At 36.4% G+C, this 13848-nt stretch overlaps 1 protein-coding gene across 2 annotated transcripts; it reads left to right on the forward strand.

Moving 5' to 3' along the window:
- Positions 1–7941: 7941 nt before the first annotated feature.
- Positions 7942–12730, forward strand: LOC306881991 (small ribosomal subunit protein mS37-like). 2 transcript variants are annotated; one of them, XM_079436403.1, is made up of 4 exons: positions 7942–7985; positions 8085–8233; positions 9909–10021; positions 10808–12730. In XM_079436403.1, the coding sequence occupies exons 2-4, from the start codon at positions 8104–8106 to the stop codon at positions 10910–10912; spliced, it is 348 nt and encodes a 115-aa protein (XP_079292529.1). In that variant the 5' UTR covers positions 7942–7985; positions 8085–8103; the 3' UTR covers positions 10913–12730. The 2 variants fall into 2 exon arrangements, with proteins under 2 accessions (XP_079292529.1, XP_079292530.1); XM_079436404.1 differs by having other exon boundaries at positions 7960–7985; positions 9927–10021; positions 10808–11822.
- The last annotated feature ends 1118 nt before the right edge of the window (positions 12731–13848 follow it).

Raw genomic sequence — 13848 nt, forward strand, 5'->3', positions numbered from 1 at the left:
CACGTCCGACAGCTTATCAGAATTATCGGCCCGTGTCCGACCCGAGCCCGTCTTTTTTTCCCCTTCTCCCAAAACAGTTTATACTACTGTTTCGGCTATTAAAATAGTTCAGTCAGGGACGGATCATGATGCAGAGGTGCCCTGGGCACGGACTGATTATAGGCCCCCCTCAGTTGAAATCGTGGTCATTTTCAAAGTTCAAATAGCAATGGATTCTATTTACACTAAGTGCAAACAGCAGTATTTTTAGATATATTTATCATGTCTGTGAGGCATTTATCATGTCCGAGGCCCGACCCCCGTCTGAACTATGATGTGAAAATTGGCCTTTTGCCGAACTTTATTTCTCCCTTTTCAAATCTCATATCACATCGTAAAGGCATTTATTTTTAATAAAAATTAAAGAAATAACCAAAAAGTTGAAAATAAAGTATCGGGTAGGGTTAGGGTAGGTGTAGGGAGGGCTTTATTATCAATAAGGTGGCATGCATTTAATAATCTGAATTAAAATTATAATTTACACTCAATACGTTATTATAGCATACTGTTTTATAATGTACTACAATACTGAAGTGCAGATAATTGCCACTATTTTGCAACAAGTAGTCTAAATAGCAGAAAATCCTGCTATTTTAACAGTGTAAATATAATCTATAGCTATTTGCACTTAGTGTAAATTACATATCGCTAAAAATACTGCTGTTTTCACTTAGTGTAAATAGAATCCATTGCTATTTGAACTTTGAAAATGTCCGCGATTTCAACTGAGGGGGGCCTATAATCAGTCCATGCCCAGGGCACCTCTGCATCATGATCCGTCCCTGACTGAAGGTAAAGTGCTGTTTACACCAAGAGCGTTAATGATAACTATATTTGCATCCACACCAACAGACATTTACTGTGGGCGTGCTAAAGTCATTGATTCTGATTTAAGAATAATTTTCTTTCCAGTTAATCAGACAGCCAATCAGAATCCACCCAACTTAAAAACTCAAGCATTTAAAGCAGCAGATGGCATATCTGCAGCTCACACTTATAATAAACAGAATGCTATCATGCACTTGTGTGGACGGTAATATCGTTCATGTTGCAATATAGGCCTAAAATCTGAAAGTGATTTCAATTATATAGTTCCTCTTTATCATTATCAGGTGAGGTGTGCGGACTTTCCTATTGCTATATAGAATTAGAATGATTATTAAAACTTTTGTAGTTATCTTCAAAGTTGTTGCCTTTGATGTGCACAGCCCTTATGTAAATGATGACAGGATATTCATTTTTGGCTGAACTGTCCCTTTAAATGTTGTCAGGGCCCTCTGAAACGTATCTGTGGGTGTTATATGACCGTAATAAAATATTACTGCAAAGGGAAGTTATAAATGAATCAAATTAAAACAGATGACCTTGAGGGCAGATGATAAAAATGTTGTTACGACTAGGAGGGTGTTTAGATTTAATTATAAAGCTGCAGCCAAGCAGAATTTAACAATAATAATATTTGTTGTCTTTAATAAGTTTTCTCTCTATATAAATATTATATTTTAATGCTGCAGTGCCATGACTTGCATGGGAATGTAACATTAGAATAGAAAGTATCATCAGCAGGGGGCAGCAACAATCATGAAAAACAGCAAATTAGCAGTCATTTAAAAGACACAAATCATAAAATCTAAATAAAATGAAAAATAGCACATACAAGTCTAATAGTCTACTACCCTGTACATTTATTTAGATAGCACAGTATTTTGGTACAGTATACTGAACAATTACTATATCCTTGGTACGACGAATATCATGATACATGTCCAAAATAACATGTTTGTTCCATGGTACTTTTTTTTTTACACTAATAGTGTTATTAATTTACTTGTGAAAAACCGAAGAGCTTATGTTTATCTTTTATACAGAAATGTGTGGCAGTGCCTCAGTGTGTGTTTCAATTTAGACCAACAAAGAGCTCACAAAGTCATTTCTTCAGTCATTTCCATATAATGGTTTGTAGCAGCAGGTGGCAGTCAATTTAGTCAAACCATTTGAGAAGAAAATTTAGCGTTTTGTTTGATAGGTCTAAGAAGAGTTAGCACATTTTTCATAAAACAAAACAAAATTGCAGGTTGTCATGAAGGTGACGTAACTTTTTAAGAGCTATTTAATTCTGGTATATTTGCTCATATGAAGCTTGTTTTAAAATGTCAATGACCATAAAGTTATCCAGACTTACTGTGAATGTAACCAGATTTAATATTTCAATGTGCTTTATGATATTTTTCACATTTTAAATAGCATGTTTTAAACATTATTTGTCACCATAATAATAAATTGTCACTAAAACATGCACAGATGAGACTCCAGGGCCTCATGATGATAGTATTCATGCACTCGAATATCAGTGTCAAAGGCCTCTACAGACACATGTTTGGGCCCAGTGAATGATTTGAAATTACTATAACAGCCTCTAACCCTAACCCGAACCCAAACAGACAAAACATGACAGCAGAAAACAATCAGGGAGCTCACATCTGCTTAAACAATGGGTATACTGACACTCTTACCGAGGCGTTTCCTGCTAATAAATCTGAGTCAGGAGATCAAGGGTTAGAGCAAAAAGTCAAATGTCACACTAAAAACATCCATTCTGAACCACATGCACGAGTAGAGGAATTTAGTTGTTGTGTTGTCTAACCTCTATTGGCCAGGGCTGCATTTCCCAAAAGCATCGTAAGCTTAAGTTGATCATAGAACCATTGTCACCAATGCAGCTAAAATCAATTTAAGCTTATGATGCTTTTGGGAAATGCAGCCCTGTTCAAGAAGAACACATCTCCATAATGTCACTATTGAAGATATACTGTACAGGCTACACTACCATTCAAAATTTGGGGTCATTAAAAATTTTCTTAAGAAATGAATACTTTTATTCAGCGAGGATGTATGGAATTGATTAAAAGTGACGGTGAAGACATTTATAATGTTACAAATAAAAAAATTGAACTTTCAAACAATGTAACCAAAAATGCATCACTGTTTCCACAAAAATACTAATCAGCACAACTGTTGTAATTAAAAAATATTCAGGTGAGGAGTGCAGTTGAAGCCATCATGAAACTCCAATCACAAAAGTTTGCTATTTATATGGTATTTGATGGCAATATAGTCGTCACATTTCTGGGCACAGCTTTCTTTTCTTACAGACAGTTCACTTAAGTCTTACATACATATTGAGAATATCCAACAGTAATCATTAAATAATTAATTAAAACAAATAAACAGTGCCGATCATTGATGCAATATACCGTAAAGGAACAAAGTCAATATATGCGGGATGAAGGTGAAGTAATTGCTCTACAGAATGCACTGTTGACCAGACAGACTTCATTAGCTAATGGATCTGCCTTGCATTAATCAATTCACAATTCCAGACAGTCCTCTGAGAGACCAGACTGTCTCTATTCTCCTTTCTGCTTCTCTCTCTCTCTCTCTGTTACACACACACAAACACGCTTTTGTCCTATGTCATTTCTGTCTATTCCCCATGGACAAAACCTTAATATCTTCTCACCCTCATATTGTCTCACAACATCTGTCTACTGTACATGTGTGAATAACTGAATTAATTTAACTAATAGGGACATGCATTTGTCAGAGAGAAAGAGCTGAATTAAGACCTCAGAGCTGCAAAACAATCCTCTGTATTGGAGTAACACACAAAACTTTGCATATCCAGTGTACACATCATTTTCAGTATTTGTATAGTGTATGCATGCATGTACTGTCCCTGAGCCTCTGAATGTCCTTGTTTGGCAGATGGGGGGTCTGGACTGAGAACCCCTGTGCCATCTGAGAAAAAGGTCCACACCATGACATCTCATCAAAAATGCATCATCTTCATACACTCAGGGGGCTTCTACTATCCTCAGGGAACATCTCCCATTATCATAACACTGAATATAAAAGACTGAATGAGAAGACTATTTATGAGTTCCATTTGACTAAAAAGAGTAGGGAGAAAATTAAAATCAAATGATATAAAAGTAAGAATTAACAGCAGGCTGGTGGAACTTGTCAAATTAACTAAAATAAATAAAAGTTATGAATGATATAATATTAATAGCAGGCTGGTGGAACCGGTCACATTAACTAAGAAAAAATAAAATAAATTAGGAAATAATTAAGAGAAAGCACGATAAAAGCATTATCAGACTTATTTAGGAAACTATTGCAATCAGGTCACAATTTGTTAAAACTTCTATAAAGCTGAAAATTATTTAACATTGTTTCATTCCTCTATGGACATATAAAGCTAAAGCCTTAAAGTCTGTTAATTCCTTTCCCCCTGACTGTAAATTATACAGAGTTTAATGATTTTATATTAAGCCTCCCATTCTTCCTCCACATCACGTTACAAAACTGCTGACAACAATTAAACTCATTCTAAAATTAGAGTGAACGATTATTACAGAAATATATCCAAGAAACTTCAATAGCTTGATTCCCACAATAACCTAAGCTATTCATTTTCATGTTATCACTGAAAATAATCCAAAAACAAATGTTGCAGCGTCACCACTATGACTCTATGATAGGCTTGGATTAACCTATTATAACTTGAGTCATTCATACAAACCCGCTAATATGCTTTAATGTAGTAGTCAAGATTTTTGGCGGGATCATGTAATGAAAATGGGTCTCAAAGGAGATCTATCTGCATTCACACAGGTTACAGGGTCGCCTACAGAGCAGTAAGGCAGGCTAACAAATACTCTGTGCAACAATGAGGGAGGAGAACGTCATGACCTCGAGTTGGTCTGGTGTGTTTGTGCAGCGTGTGCAACTCATTGGGCAAGCGCAGCTGACTAAAAGAGAAAAAGGGCAATATGGTAAAGCGAGAGGAAACATGGTTAAATTAAATGCTTAGCTGAGAAAAGTACAGAATTTTTCACGGAGTCATGTGGTCACAGATTATCCTTTTAGTTTTATATGGGCCCCAATTGTACACTGTTGAGTTCATAGTTTAGACTTTCATGGTTCATGGCTATTTCATGGTGCAAAATTATACTAGACTCTTAGAGTCTGACTGACTAACTTTTTCTGGAAGCAATTAGATTAGAAAAGAGATTTTCCTAAGAGAGCAAATGGCAGTGAAATCCTGATACAAACTGAACTATCAATGTGTTCATAGTCCAATAGCCCTAGTTCTAAAAGGGAAAAAAAGCAGCTTTGTAAGGCTTGTTGAATGAAGCTTGAAATAAATTGTTTTGAGGAATGATTTATAATTGAAAGCTTGAGAGAAAACGCAGTCTCTCCAAAAAGAAAAAAACTTCCTTGGAAATACTTTGTGTACAGGCCATTGAATTTAGTTCAGTCAAGCAAACAGGAGCAGGAAAGGTCAAAGTTCAGGGAGGGGAAGTCTTTGTTTCTTAGGTATTGTCCATGTCAACATATTCAGCCGAAACGTGAAAAACTATAAAGACAAAAAACACTGCGACTGAACTTTGCTAATATGGAATTACTTTACAAACTATAAACAGTTCTGAACATTCCAGGAACACTTCCCAAACTAAGCCTGTGCAAAAAATCAGTCAGTTTGTTATCTGGATATTTGTTCCAGCTGGCTGAAAACTCAAGGTAGCCCTGTTACAAACAAGCAGAGACAGAGTCAGAATACCAGAGCAGATACGAGGACAAGCTGCCATTTAATGGAATGCATGGACCAGTTGGTGTTGATCAAGGTGGGGAAAAAAACTGGTGAAAAATGATCAAAATGGATTTGTTTAAAAAAAAAATTAAATAAATCAAACATACCTATGTTGCATCATTCACTGTGAGCAAATATTACCTTATCTTTATATTCACTTAAAGTGAACAGAATACATTTGGACAAACATTGCATGCAAATTCTTATCTCTCCACTGTGGTGTGACTTATGGTTAGCCAATCCATCAAAATCTGTCACTCTTAAAAATATGATGGTCTGATTTTACTGCAAATTAGAGGAGAAAACAACATGGTCATTGAAACTTCGTTTCTGCATGTTTATATCTGCACCTGCGTATATGATGCAAGTTTCCATTTGATCATTAATTCAGAGTGAAAAACAATTTAATGTACTCATGTAAGCAGCAATTGACAGGATCAAGAAGCATTTTACATTTTTGTGGTGTTATAATCCGTCATATCCATGCAAAAATGTTTCTTAATCTGCTTAACATCTAATCTGAATGACCTGTTTTCTGGGACAAAACAGGAAATGAAAGCTTTGGTATTTCTTAATGTAGAGAAAAAAAAAATGTAATTGTTGAGTAAATTGTTACATATGAAGAACACTGGGTTTCAGCTTAGTAACACTGAAAATTAAGTCTGTTCTGGCTTGTTTGGTGCTCTCTCTCACAGGACCCTGCTGTGTCTTAAGTGTGTAAAATGTCCCGAGTAAAACTTACTGGAAAACCGGTATCATCTAAAGGCATCCTGTCCTGATGTTTACAATTAAGCACATGTCTAGTTCTTGTTAAAAGTAAAGGAGTTAATCCTCAAGTGTACTAGGTCTCAGCATATTTCAGAATTTGAAGACTTGCTTTCTATTCAGTTGGAATTCAAATGATAGGTGACCGTGAACCATCCTTAGAAACAACTCTGATTTGATCTAGATTTTACCACTTACCTGCATTTCCAGTGTAATTGCCTGAATTAGTGTATTAAAAAAAATACACTAAAAAAAAGAAAAAATGTCCCAGTTGATTTTTACTCCCAGCATAGAAATAAAGGGGGGAAACATTTTTGATAACTCATGTTTTTATTGGTATTTTTTCATGTCCATTACAATGGACGCCACGACTAAATGAACATAAAATGCCATGAAATCTTTGATTAAAAAAGGCTATGTTTTTAACAAAGGAGGTTGGTGGATTGAATGGGTTGGATGATTGTGGGCAATGTAACCCCAAGAAATCAGTTTTGCATTCAGTTATCATGGAACTTCCAAACGCATTGCTAACTTTTAACATTGTAAGCTAATAAGAGATCACACAATTACTAACAAATGGAAAATAACAAAAATACATCTTCTCATCATAATTCGGCATGTGGTCAACCATATCATACTGCACTTCAGGTAGAGGCCTTGCCTCCTGAACTCGTGGTCTGTGGGTATGCGGGTGTGGAGACATACTGGGTCTTCCACGTTTTGCTGCCACTGGTTTATGGACTCACCAGATACTGGGCCACATTCATCTTGAAATGGAGGAGATCCAGGGTGTCTTTTCTTTGGAGATTGGCCCTCTATATAAGGCATAAAACTTTGTACTATACTCTCAGCATCTACACTTACTCTCATTTTCATCTGCCTCATTTCCTGAATCCAAGCAGTCAAGATCGGATAACTCTCCATTTACAAGGTGTTCAAAGAAGTCTATGACTTTATACTCTAAAGGAAGATTGTGTGAAAAACAGGTTATATACATAAAATCAATCAATTGTGAAGTCATAGCTTAGCTATGAAATGCTTATAGGTATTTTGTTTCTTTGCATGGTGACACTGAGTGCTAGCTAATATCTCTCGACTCCTGATGTCCATTGGGATGGACATTAAACTTTGAAAAAAATCCTATAACTAAATTAAATAAAATATTTTCAAAATAACTTTAAATATTAACACTTGAAATTGTTAAAATTATGCTGAGATGAAATGTATTAGGCTAGCATGAATTTAAATTAACATTTTTAATGAAAAATCTCGAGCTTCAGAGCCATGCTTATCTTGTCTGATGTCTGAAGCCAGGTCTGAAAGAGTTAATAAAATGGGTTTCCCTAAAATGGCTCATGATATCTGAAGTACAATAATAATCACTGAACAAACTGTTTTATGTATGAAAAGCCATGAAAAGGAGACACAATTCAGTGTACTTTTACGACAGTGTCGGCGGCGGTAACCATGACAACAGGTAGAGAACGTTTTCCGACAGAAAATGGCGACGTACACATGAGGTGAAGTAAGTACTCGGCAATGACACTTAAGTCATTACTTATGCTATATTATTAGCCTCCGTTTCACTCTTATTTTGGGTTTAATGTTTGTGCCGTCTCGGTAGGAGACATTCTAGAAAAGCGATGAGTGGATCTGTGATTCAAGAGAAGGTTGCTAAACTGTTGAGCAGACAGAATGGAAAACCAGTACTGAGACCCATCAAACCTCTGGCGCTCAAGAATGAAGTCGCCAGCCGCAGGCTGAAGAAAGGAGGTTAGGAATTTTTCCATTTTAAATTTATGTGAATGTATGTGTAGAAAAACAGTTCGGTGTTAGTTAGTTTCTTTGCCTCTTCTACTGGCCTGCTTTAGATCGAAACTGTTACAGAATTTACCTCAAGTTAGTTTATTTATATTAATTCACTATTTATTCGATGTGTTGAATGCATTAGACTTTGTGAAATATTACGTATAACATTTGTAAATGCAGCGTAAAGGTTCTCTGTTTAACTTTAGCCTTTAAAAGCCTGACATATAAAATATTAATACTCATTTAAACTGAACAGTTTGAGCCTTTATACAGAATATAAAAGAAAATCTAGTTTCATATTTGATACATCAGGCTTTTGTGGCCCAAGTATGTAATTGAGACTGTAGCTCACATTCGAGAAGGGAAAAAAAATACCTCAAGTCCCAAGCTGAGCAAGTACATATAATATGTAGTTATTATTTATATGGCCAAAAAGAAAGATATGATCGCTTATAAGGAAAAACACTGAGGTTGATTATGATCAAAGCTCAGTAGTTTTAATTGTGGGGAACAAAACGTATAATGCAATGCAACATACTGACCCTGGAGCGATGTTACAAATACATCTTCAGTCCAGTAAATGTTCATCTTGAAATGGTAATAAGATAAAAGTAGCATTACATGTAGTTTAAATAAGCTGTTAAAGGTTTCACAGCAAAATTATGTGTACCAGTACCTGAAATCAGACATGTTTAGATGTAAAAGGCTTTTTCAACCCTTGTCCTTGAGGGCCACTGTCCTGCAAATTTGAGCTCCAACCCTAATCAAACACACCTGAACCAGCTAATTAAGCTGTTCAGGATTAAGCTACAGGCAGGTGAGTTTGATCAAGGTTGGAGCAAAACACTGCAGGACAGTTGCCCTCCAGGACCAGGGTTGAGAAGCCCTGGTTTACTTGCTATACATCAGGCATGTGGTTGATTGTGTAGAACAGGCTTTCCATTAGGGCTGCAAGATTAATCTCATGCGTGTCTCATCAATAAAGCCAGTTCTCTTGATTAGTAGTAAGTGTCCATCATCTGTTTTAAAATGGAGAGGCATTTACTAATAGATTCATAATCGAATGCGATTCATCTCCGATAATGAACGCGATTTTGCATAGCTAGTGAGCTACGGCTCTGTGCAGTAAATACCGCTCCATTTTCATGGACAGGTGATTAAGATTTACTACTAATCAAGAGAACCGGCTTTACTGATGAGACACGCATGACAAACGCATACAACCCTACTTTCCATCAACATTTTTTTAATGTTTAGATCATTTAGAGGCCTTAGAATGTATCATGATACAAAAGGCTTTATATGGTTGGTTAAACATTGTGCTCGTTAGAAGACAATCTCAGATTTACATCGAACTACAGTTTTAATGTCAACTAAAGTCAGTTGTAGTTCAATTTGAAAAATATTTTAAGCATGGAGATACATTTAGCACATACATGCATTTAAAAGTACTGTGATGTCACTCCATTTTAAAAGTAACTAATTGGCTAAAATAAAATTACTTGCACTAAAATCTAGCTTTTCCAAATTAGACTGGAAATACAAATGATGGTGACTTGCTTTAAGGCAACATCGAAGGCCTGTTGTTATGCATTGTTTTGCTAAACTCTTACATGCTGATACACACTCATTGTTACAGAGGCCACCTGTGTAACAGAAATGTCATTACTTATGGCTTGCTGGAAACAGAATGACTTCAACAACTCGGTCTGCTCTAAAGAAGTCTCAGTCTTCTACACATGTGTTGAAAAGGTAACTTAGGAAATCCTCTGTAAAACCACTTACTCACAGCTGACAGCAATTTAACATCCTTAATTAACATTGTTTTGATGAATACATGGGAATGGCTACTTGGGATGAACAACCAGATTTTCTCTGCCATTTCCTGATTATGGTGAATACACTTCCCACTTTGCAATGCAGTTTCCTGCTAGAGCATTCTTCTTCTTTTACCTCCCTCATCTGTTGTTTCAGTGTTTTTGGCATCCTCGCGCATCTAGCAAGATCATGTTTCTGTTAGCACAGGGCTGTCCAAACTCGGTCCTGGAGGGCCGGTGTCCTGCAGAGTTTAGCTCCAAGTTGCCTCAACACACCTGCATGGAAGCTTCTAGTATGCCTAGAAAGAGCTTGATTAGCTGCTTCAGGTGTGTTTAATTAGGGTTGGAGCTAAACTCTGCAGGCCAGTGGCCCTCCAGGACCGAGTTTGGACAGCCCTGTGTTAGCATCGCCCTCTAGAGCAGGGGTGCCCAACCCTGTTCCTGGCGATCGACTGTCCTGCAAAGTTTAGCTCCATCTCTAATCAAACACACCTGCCTTTAATTTTCACGCGATCCTGAAGACCTTAATTAGTTGCTTCACGTGTGTTTGATTAGAGTTGGAGCTGAACTTTGCCGGACAGTCGATCGCCAGGAATAGGGTTGGACACCCCTGCTCTAGAGCTTGAAAGCTAGTTGACTTATCTTAAAGCCTTTGAATAGGAATAAAGTGCATGCAATATTTATTTTATTTACCATTGTTTCCCAATTTCACTTCTTACAGGCGCAGAACAAGGCCAAAGGAAAGCAGGGAACTCAGGGTCGACTTTTGCCTAAAGAAGCCAACACCTTATTAAAACGATTTCCCTCCCAGAGCAGTGAGATCTAGGACCAGTAACACAGATTAGTCAAAGAACGAACACTTTTATTATCTGAGCTGTATAGATGGGGACTTTAGTCTGAGTGTATGACTGGGCCGGACAGTTGATGAGAACAGGGTGTGAAAAGGTTTTCTAAAAAAAACGCAATGAAGCTGTCACTGGGGCTCAAACTCTGCCAAAAGGACATCAGCGGATGCTCACAAAACAAATGAACTGCATTTGCAAGGTTTTGAAGGCACTTTTGGTGGTTACTACATTACTGCACTCCTGTAGGTCATCTCATCAGAGCAGTACAAAGGAACAAACACTGGCTCCTTCACACACTTAAAGGGATAGTTCACCCAAAAATGAAAATCTGTCAACCTTTACTCATCTGCATGTCGTTTTTTGTTTTCAACTGATGAAAGAAAGTCATACAGGTTTGTAATGACGTGAGGGTGAGTAAATGATAGACTTTTCATTTTTTTTTTTTGGGGTGAAATGTCCCATTTAATAATTTTGTAATTTGTGTTATTGATGTTAGACTATACCATTGTTACTTCTCAGATAATCTGAATGTTATCGTATTGGTTTTTGGTATTACTTTTCCAAATCTCCACTGCATAACTGAGCTGTGACCTGTAAAACCCAGCAGTTTATTTATTTTACAAATTTTCTTCCTGTTTCGTGCTGTCCACAATATAATTAGTCTCAGCCATTTTCAATGATCAGAAAATGGAGATCAAGGGAGAAGAACTCGGTGCCGGATCACGTTACATGCCAGAACACAGTGTATTGAATTTGACCATGAGGGCTCTACAATGACGATATAAATAACTCATTATTAAACACATTAACTTACAAATAATTCGCTTTCTGTTCAGATGTTATTTTTCATGTTTTGTTTGATGTGAAATGTTATTAAACATTGTGACCATGAATTGGTTTAGTTCCTTTAATGCAATTATGGCCATCCTATGATAAAACAACCCACTATTTCCTTAGGCTGATTATGTTGTCTGCAGCGTAATGTGCTTAGACCCCAAAGGAAATGCTGTCTGCTGTAAGTCTAAACATTGCTCAATCACAACATTGTAAATCTGCACGCAGACTTCAAAAAATGAATGAGATAACAATGAACAGTCAAAAATAGTTAAGGGTAAGACTAAAAGAGCTACAGCAATGAATGCAGAAAGGTGCAGCCATGTCAATGCCTTCCAGATTGAATTTAAAATACTTTATGGTGACTGCAGTGATGACCTTTAACATCAACCTGTTATATTTACTAGGCATTTGATGTTATATACAGTAAGCCATTCCAGTCTCCAGTTCCTTAAGCAGATAAACCAGGTTAACGCCCCAGAACAGTGTGGATGAATGCCAAGCAATACAGCCACACCTCTGGGCATCAGATAAGAGAAAGCAAACTATTAGCATTTGTTTTTATAGCTCCCTGATGCCTGATAAAACATGGTTGTTTTGCTCAAATCTACAAATTCTTACATTTTAAGTATGACAATCTTTGCGAATGACTAAAAGAGCAAATCCACCTCTTTGCAAGATTAGAAACCATGTTATTTCTCTTTATGTGTGAAAACCAACTCTAGACACAAATACACTGATACTATAGATTAATGAATTTAAGTATAGGAGAATTCTGTTTATCATATGAAAAGCGTGTAGTTGTGCTCAGGTTAAAAGGAGGCTTTGATCTTTTATTAAATTATGAGTAAGTGATTCAGGTATTGTTAACTTCTATTAAAGATGTATGAATGGTGAACAATGTGGAATGAGGTGTATTCAAGTGTCTGTGTACACAGGTGAACAATACAAGACAAGGTGAGCTCAACCACCTGTGTATTCAGGCTCTTATTTTTTAATGTGATATTCATAAATCCCAAGACATTTAAAAGATTGTTCAAGTGGTTAGTAATATCCACCTTATCAACACATGCCCTTTGTCCTATGTTAGGGGGTTTTCAGGAGTTATGGAAAAGAACTGGAATTCCTTGTCTGTCTGTTTTATATTTGCTATGTGGCCGCAAAAGGTCTGTGTTTTCTGTTTTTAAGCTTTAGGTGCATTTTTGGAGGTTCTGTGTAAGGGTGATTCAAAAATTCATTCAAAAAACATTTCATGTAGATGATAACTTGATTTTCTTTCGGCAAATTGGTGTCTACAATCTCTCTCTCTATATCTCTCTTTCTTTCTATGGTTAGGATTAGGGGTAGAACTTAATGCTTAGGCATACTTTTTTCCCTTAAAAATGTATGTTTCTGTACAAAATTGCTTGCCTATTGTAATGAAACTCAAGTAGTGACTGATCTTTTCTTTCTTATTGTGATGTACATCCAAATGATCAGATTATCAGAAAAAAGTAGGATGGGGACTTGGTTCTATTCATCATTTGTTAATTGGATTTTGGGCATTGCAAAAGTGAATGCAGATGAACAGGGGAAGGGTTTAAACTGACAAAATGATTAGAGAAGTCCTGCATATGTCACCAGAGAGACTTCTGTCATTTATTGTATGCATGCATGCTCATCATAGGTGATTACTATTAAGAATGATGCCAATTACAAACTTTGGCCAAAGTTGTTTGACCTAATCTTTCAATGTATTCACTAAATTAGCAGTAAAGCAGTGTTCTTTTCTTTACTCTATTAATTAATCTTTGTCCGCCAGTTGGAAAAAATTGTTTGCTTTTTAGCTTTTAAAAAAGTGTAAAAACTATTGTCATTTTTAGCCTAGTAGTACAAATGACGATGATTACATTCACTATAGGCATAAGTATATGGCCATTTTATTATTAGTTCCTTGTAAAACTGCAGAAGATAGTCACTATTGGATTTCTAATTAAAACCAATGACTAGTCAGATAACAACAGATGCTAGTTCATTTAAAGCAATAATTGTTGAAACGGCTTGCCATAAGGGGCCAACCTCTCCGCACTGTGATCCATACATG

This window comes from Barbus barbus (assembly GCF_936440315.1).
Source record: "Barbus barbus genome assembly, chromosome: 16".
Classification (NCBI taxonomy): Eukaryota; Metazoa; Chordata; class Actinopteri; order Cypriniformes; family Cyprinidae; genus Barbus; species Barbus barbus.

Coding starts and splice junctions, on each gene's coding strand:
- LOC306881991 (XM_079436403.1), top strand. CDS start 8,104: ATGAGTGGATCTGTGATTCAAGAGAAGGTTGCTAAACTGTTGAGCAGA. Junction 8,234..9,908: donor CCGCAGGCTGAAGAAAGGAG/GTTAGGAATTTT, acceptor TCATTGTTACAG/AGGCCACCTGTGTAACAGAA. Junction 10,022..10,807: donor TCTACACATGTGTTGAAAAG/GTAACTTAGGAA, acceptor CACTTCTTACAG/GCGCAGAACAAGGCCAAAGG.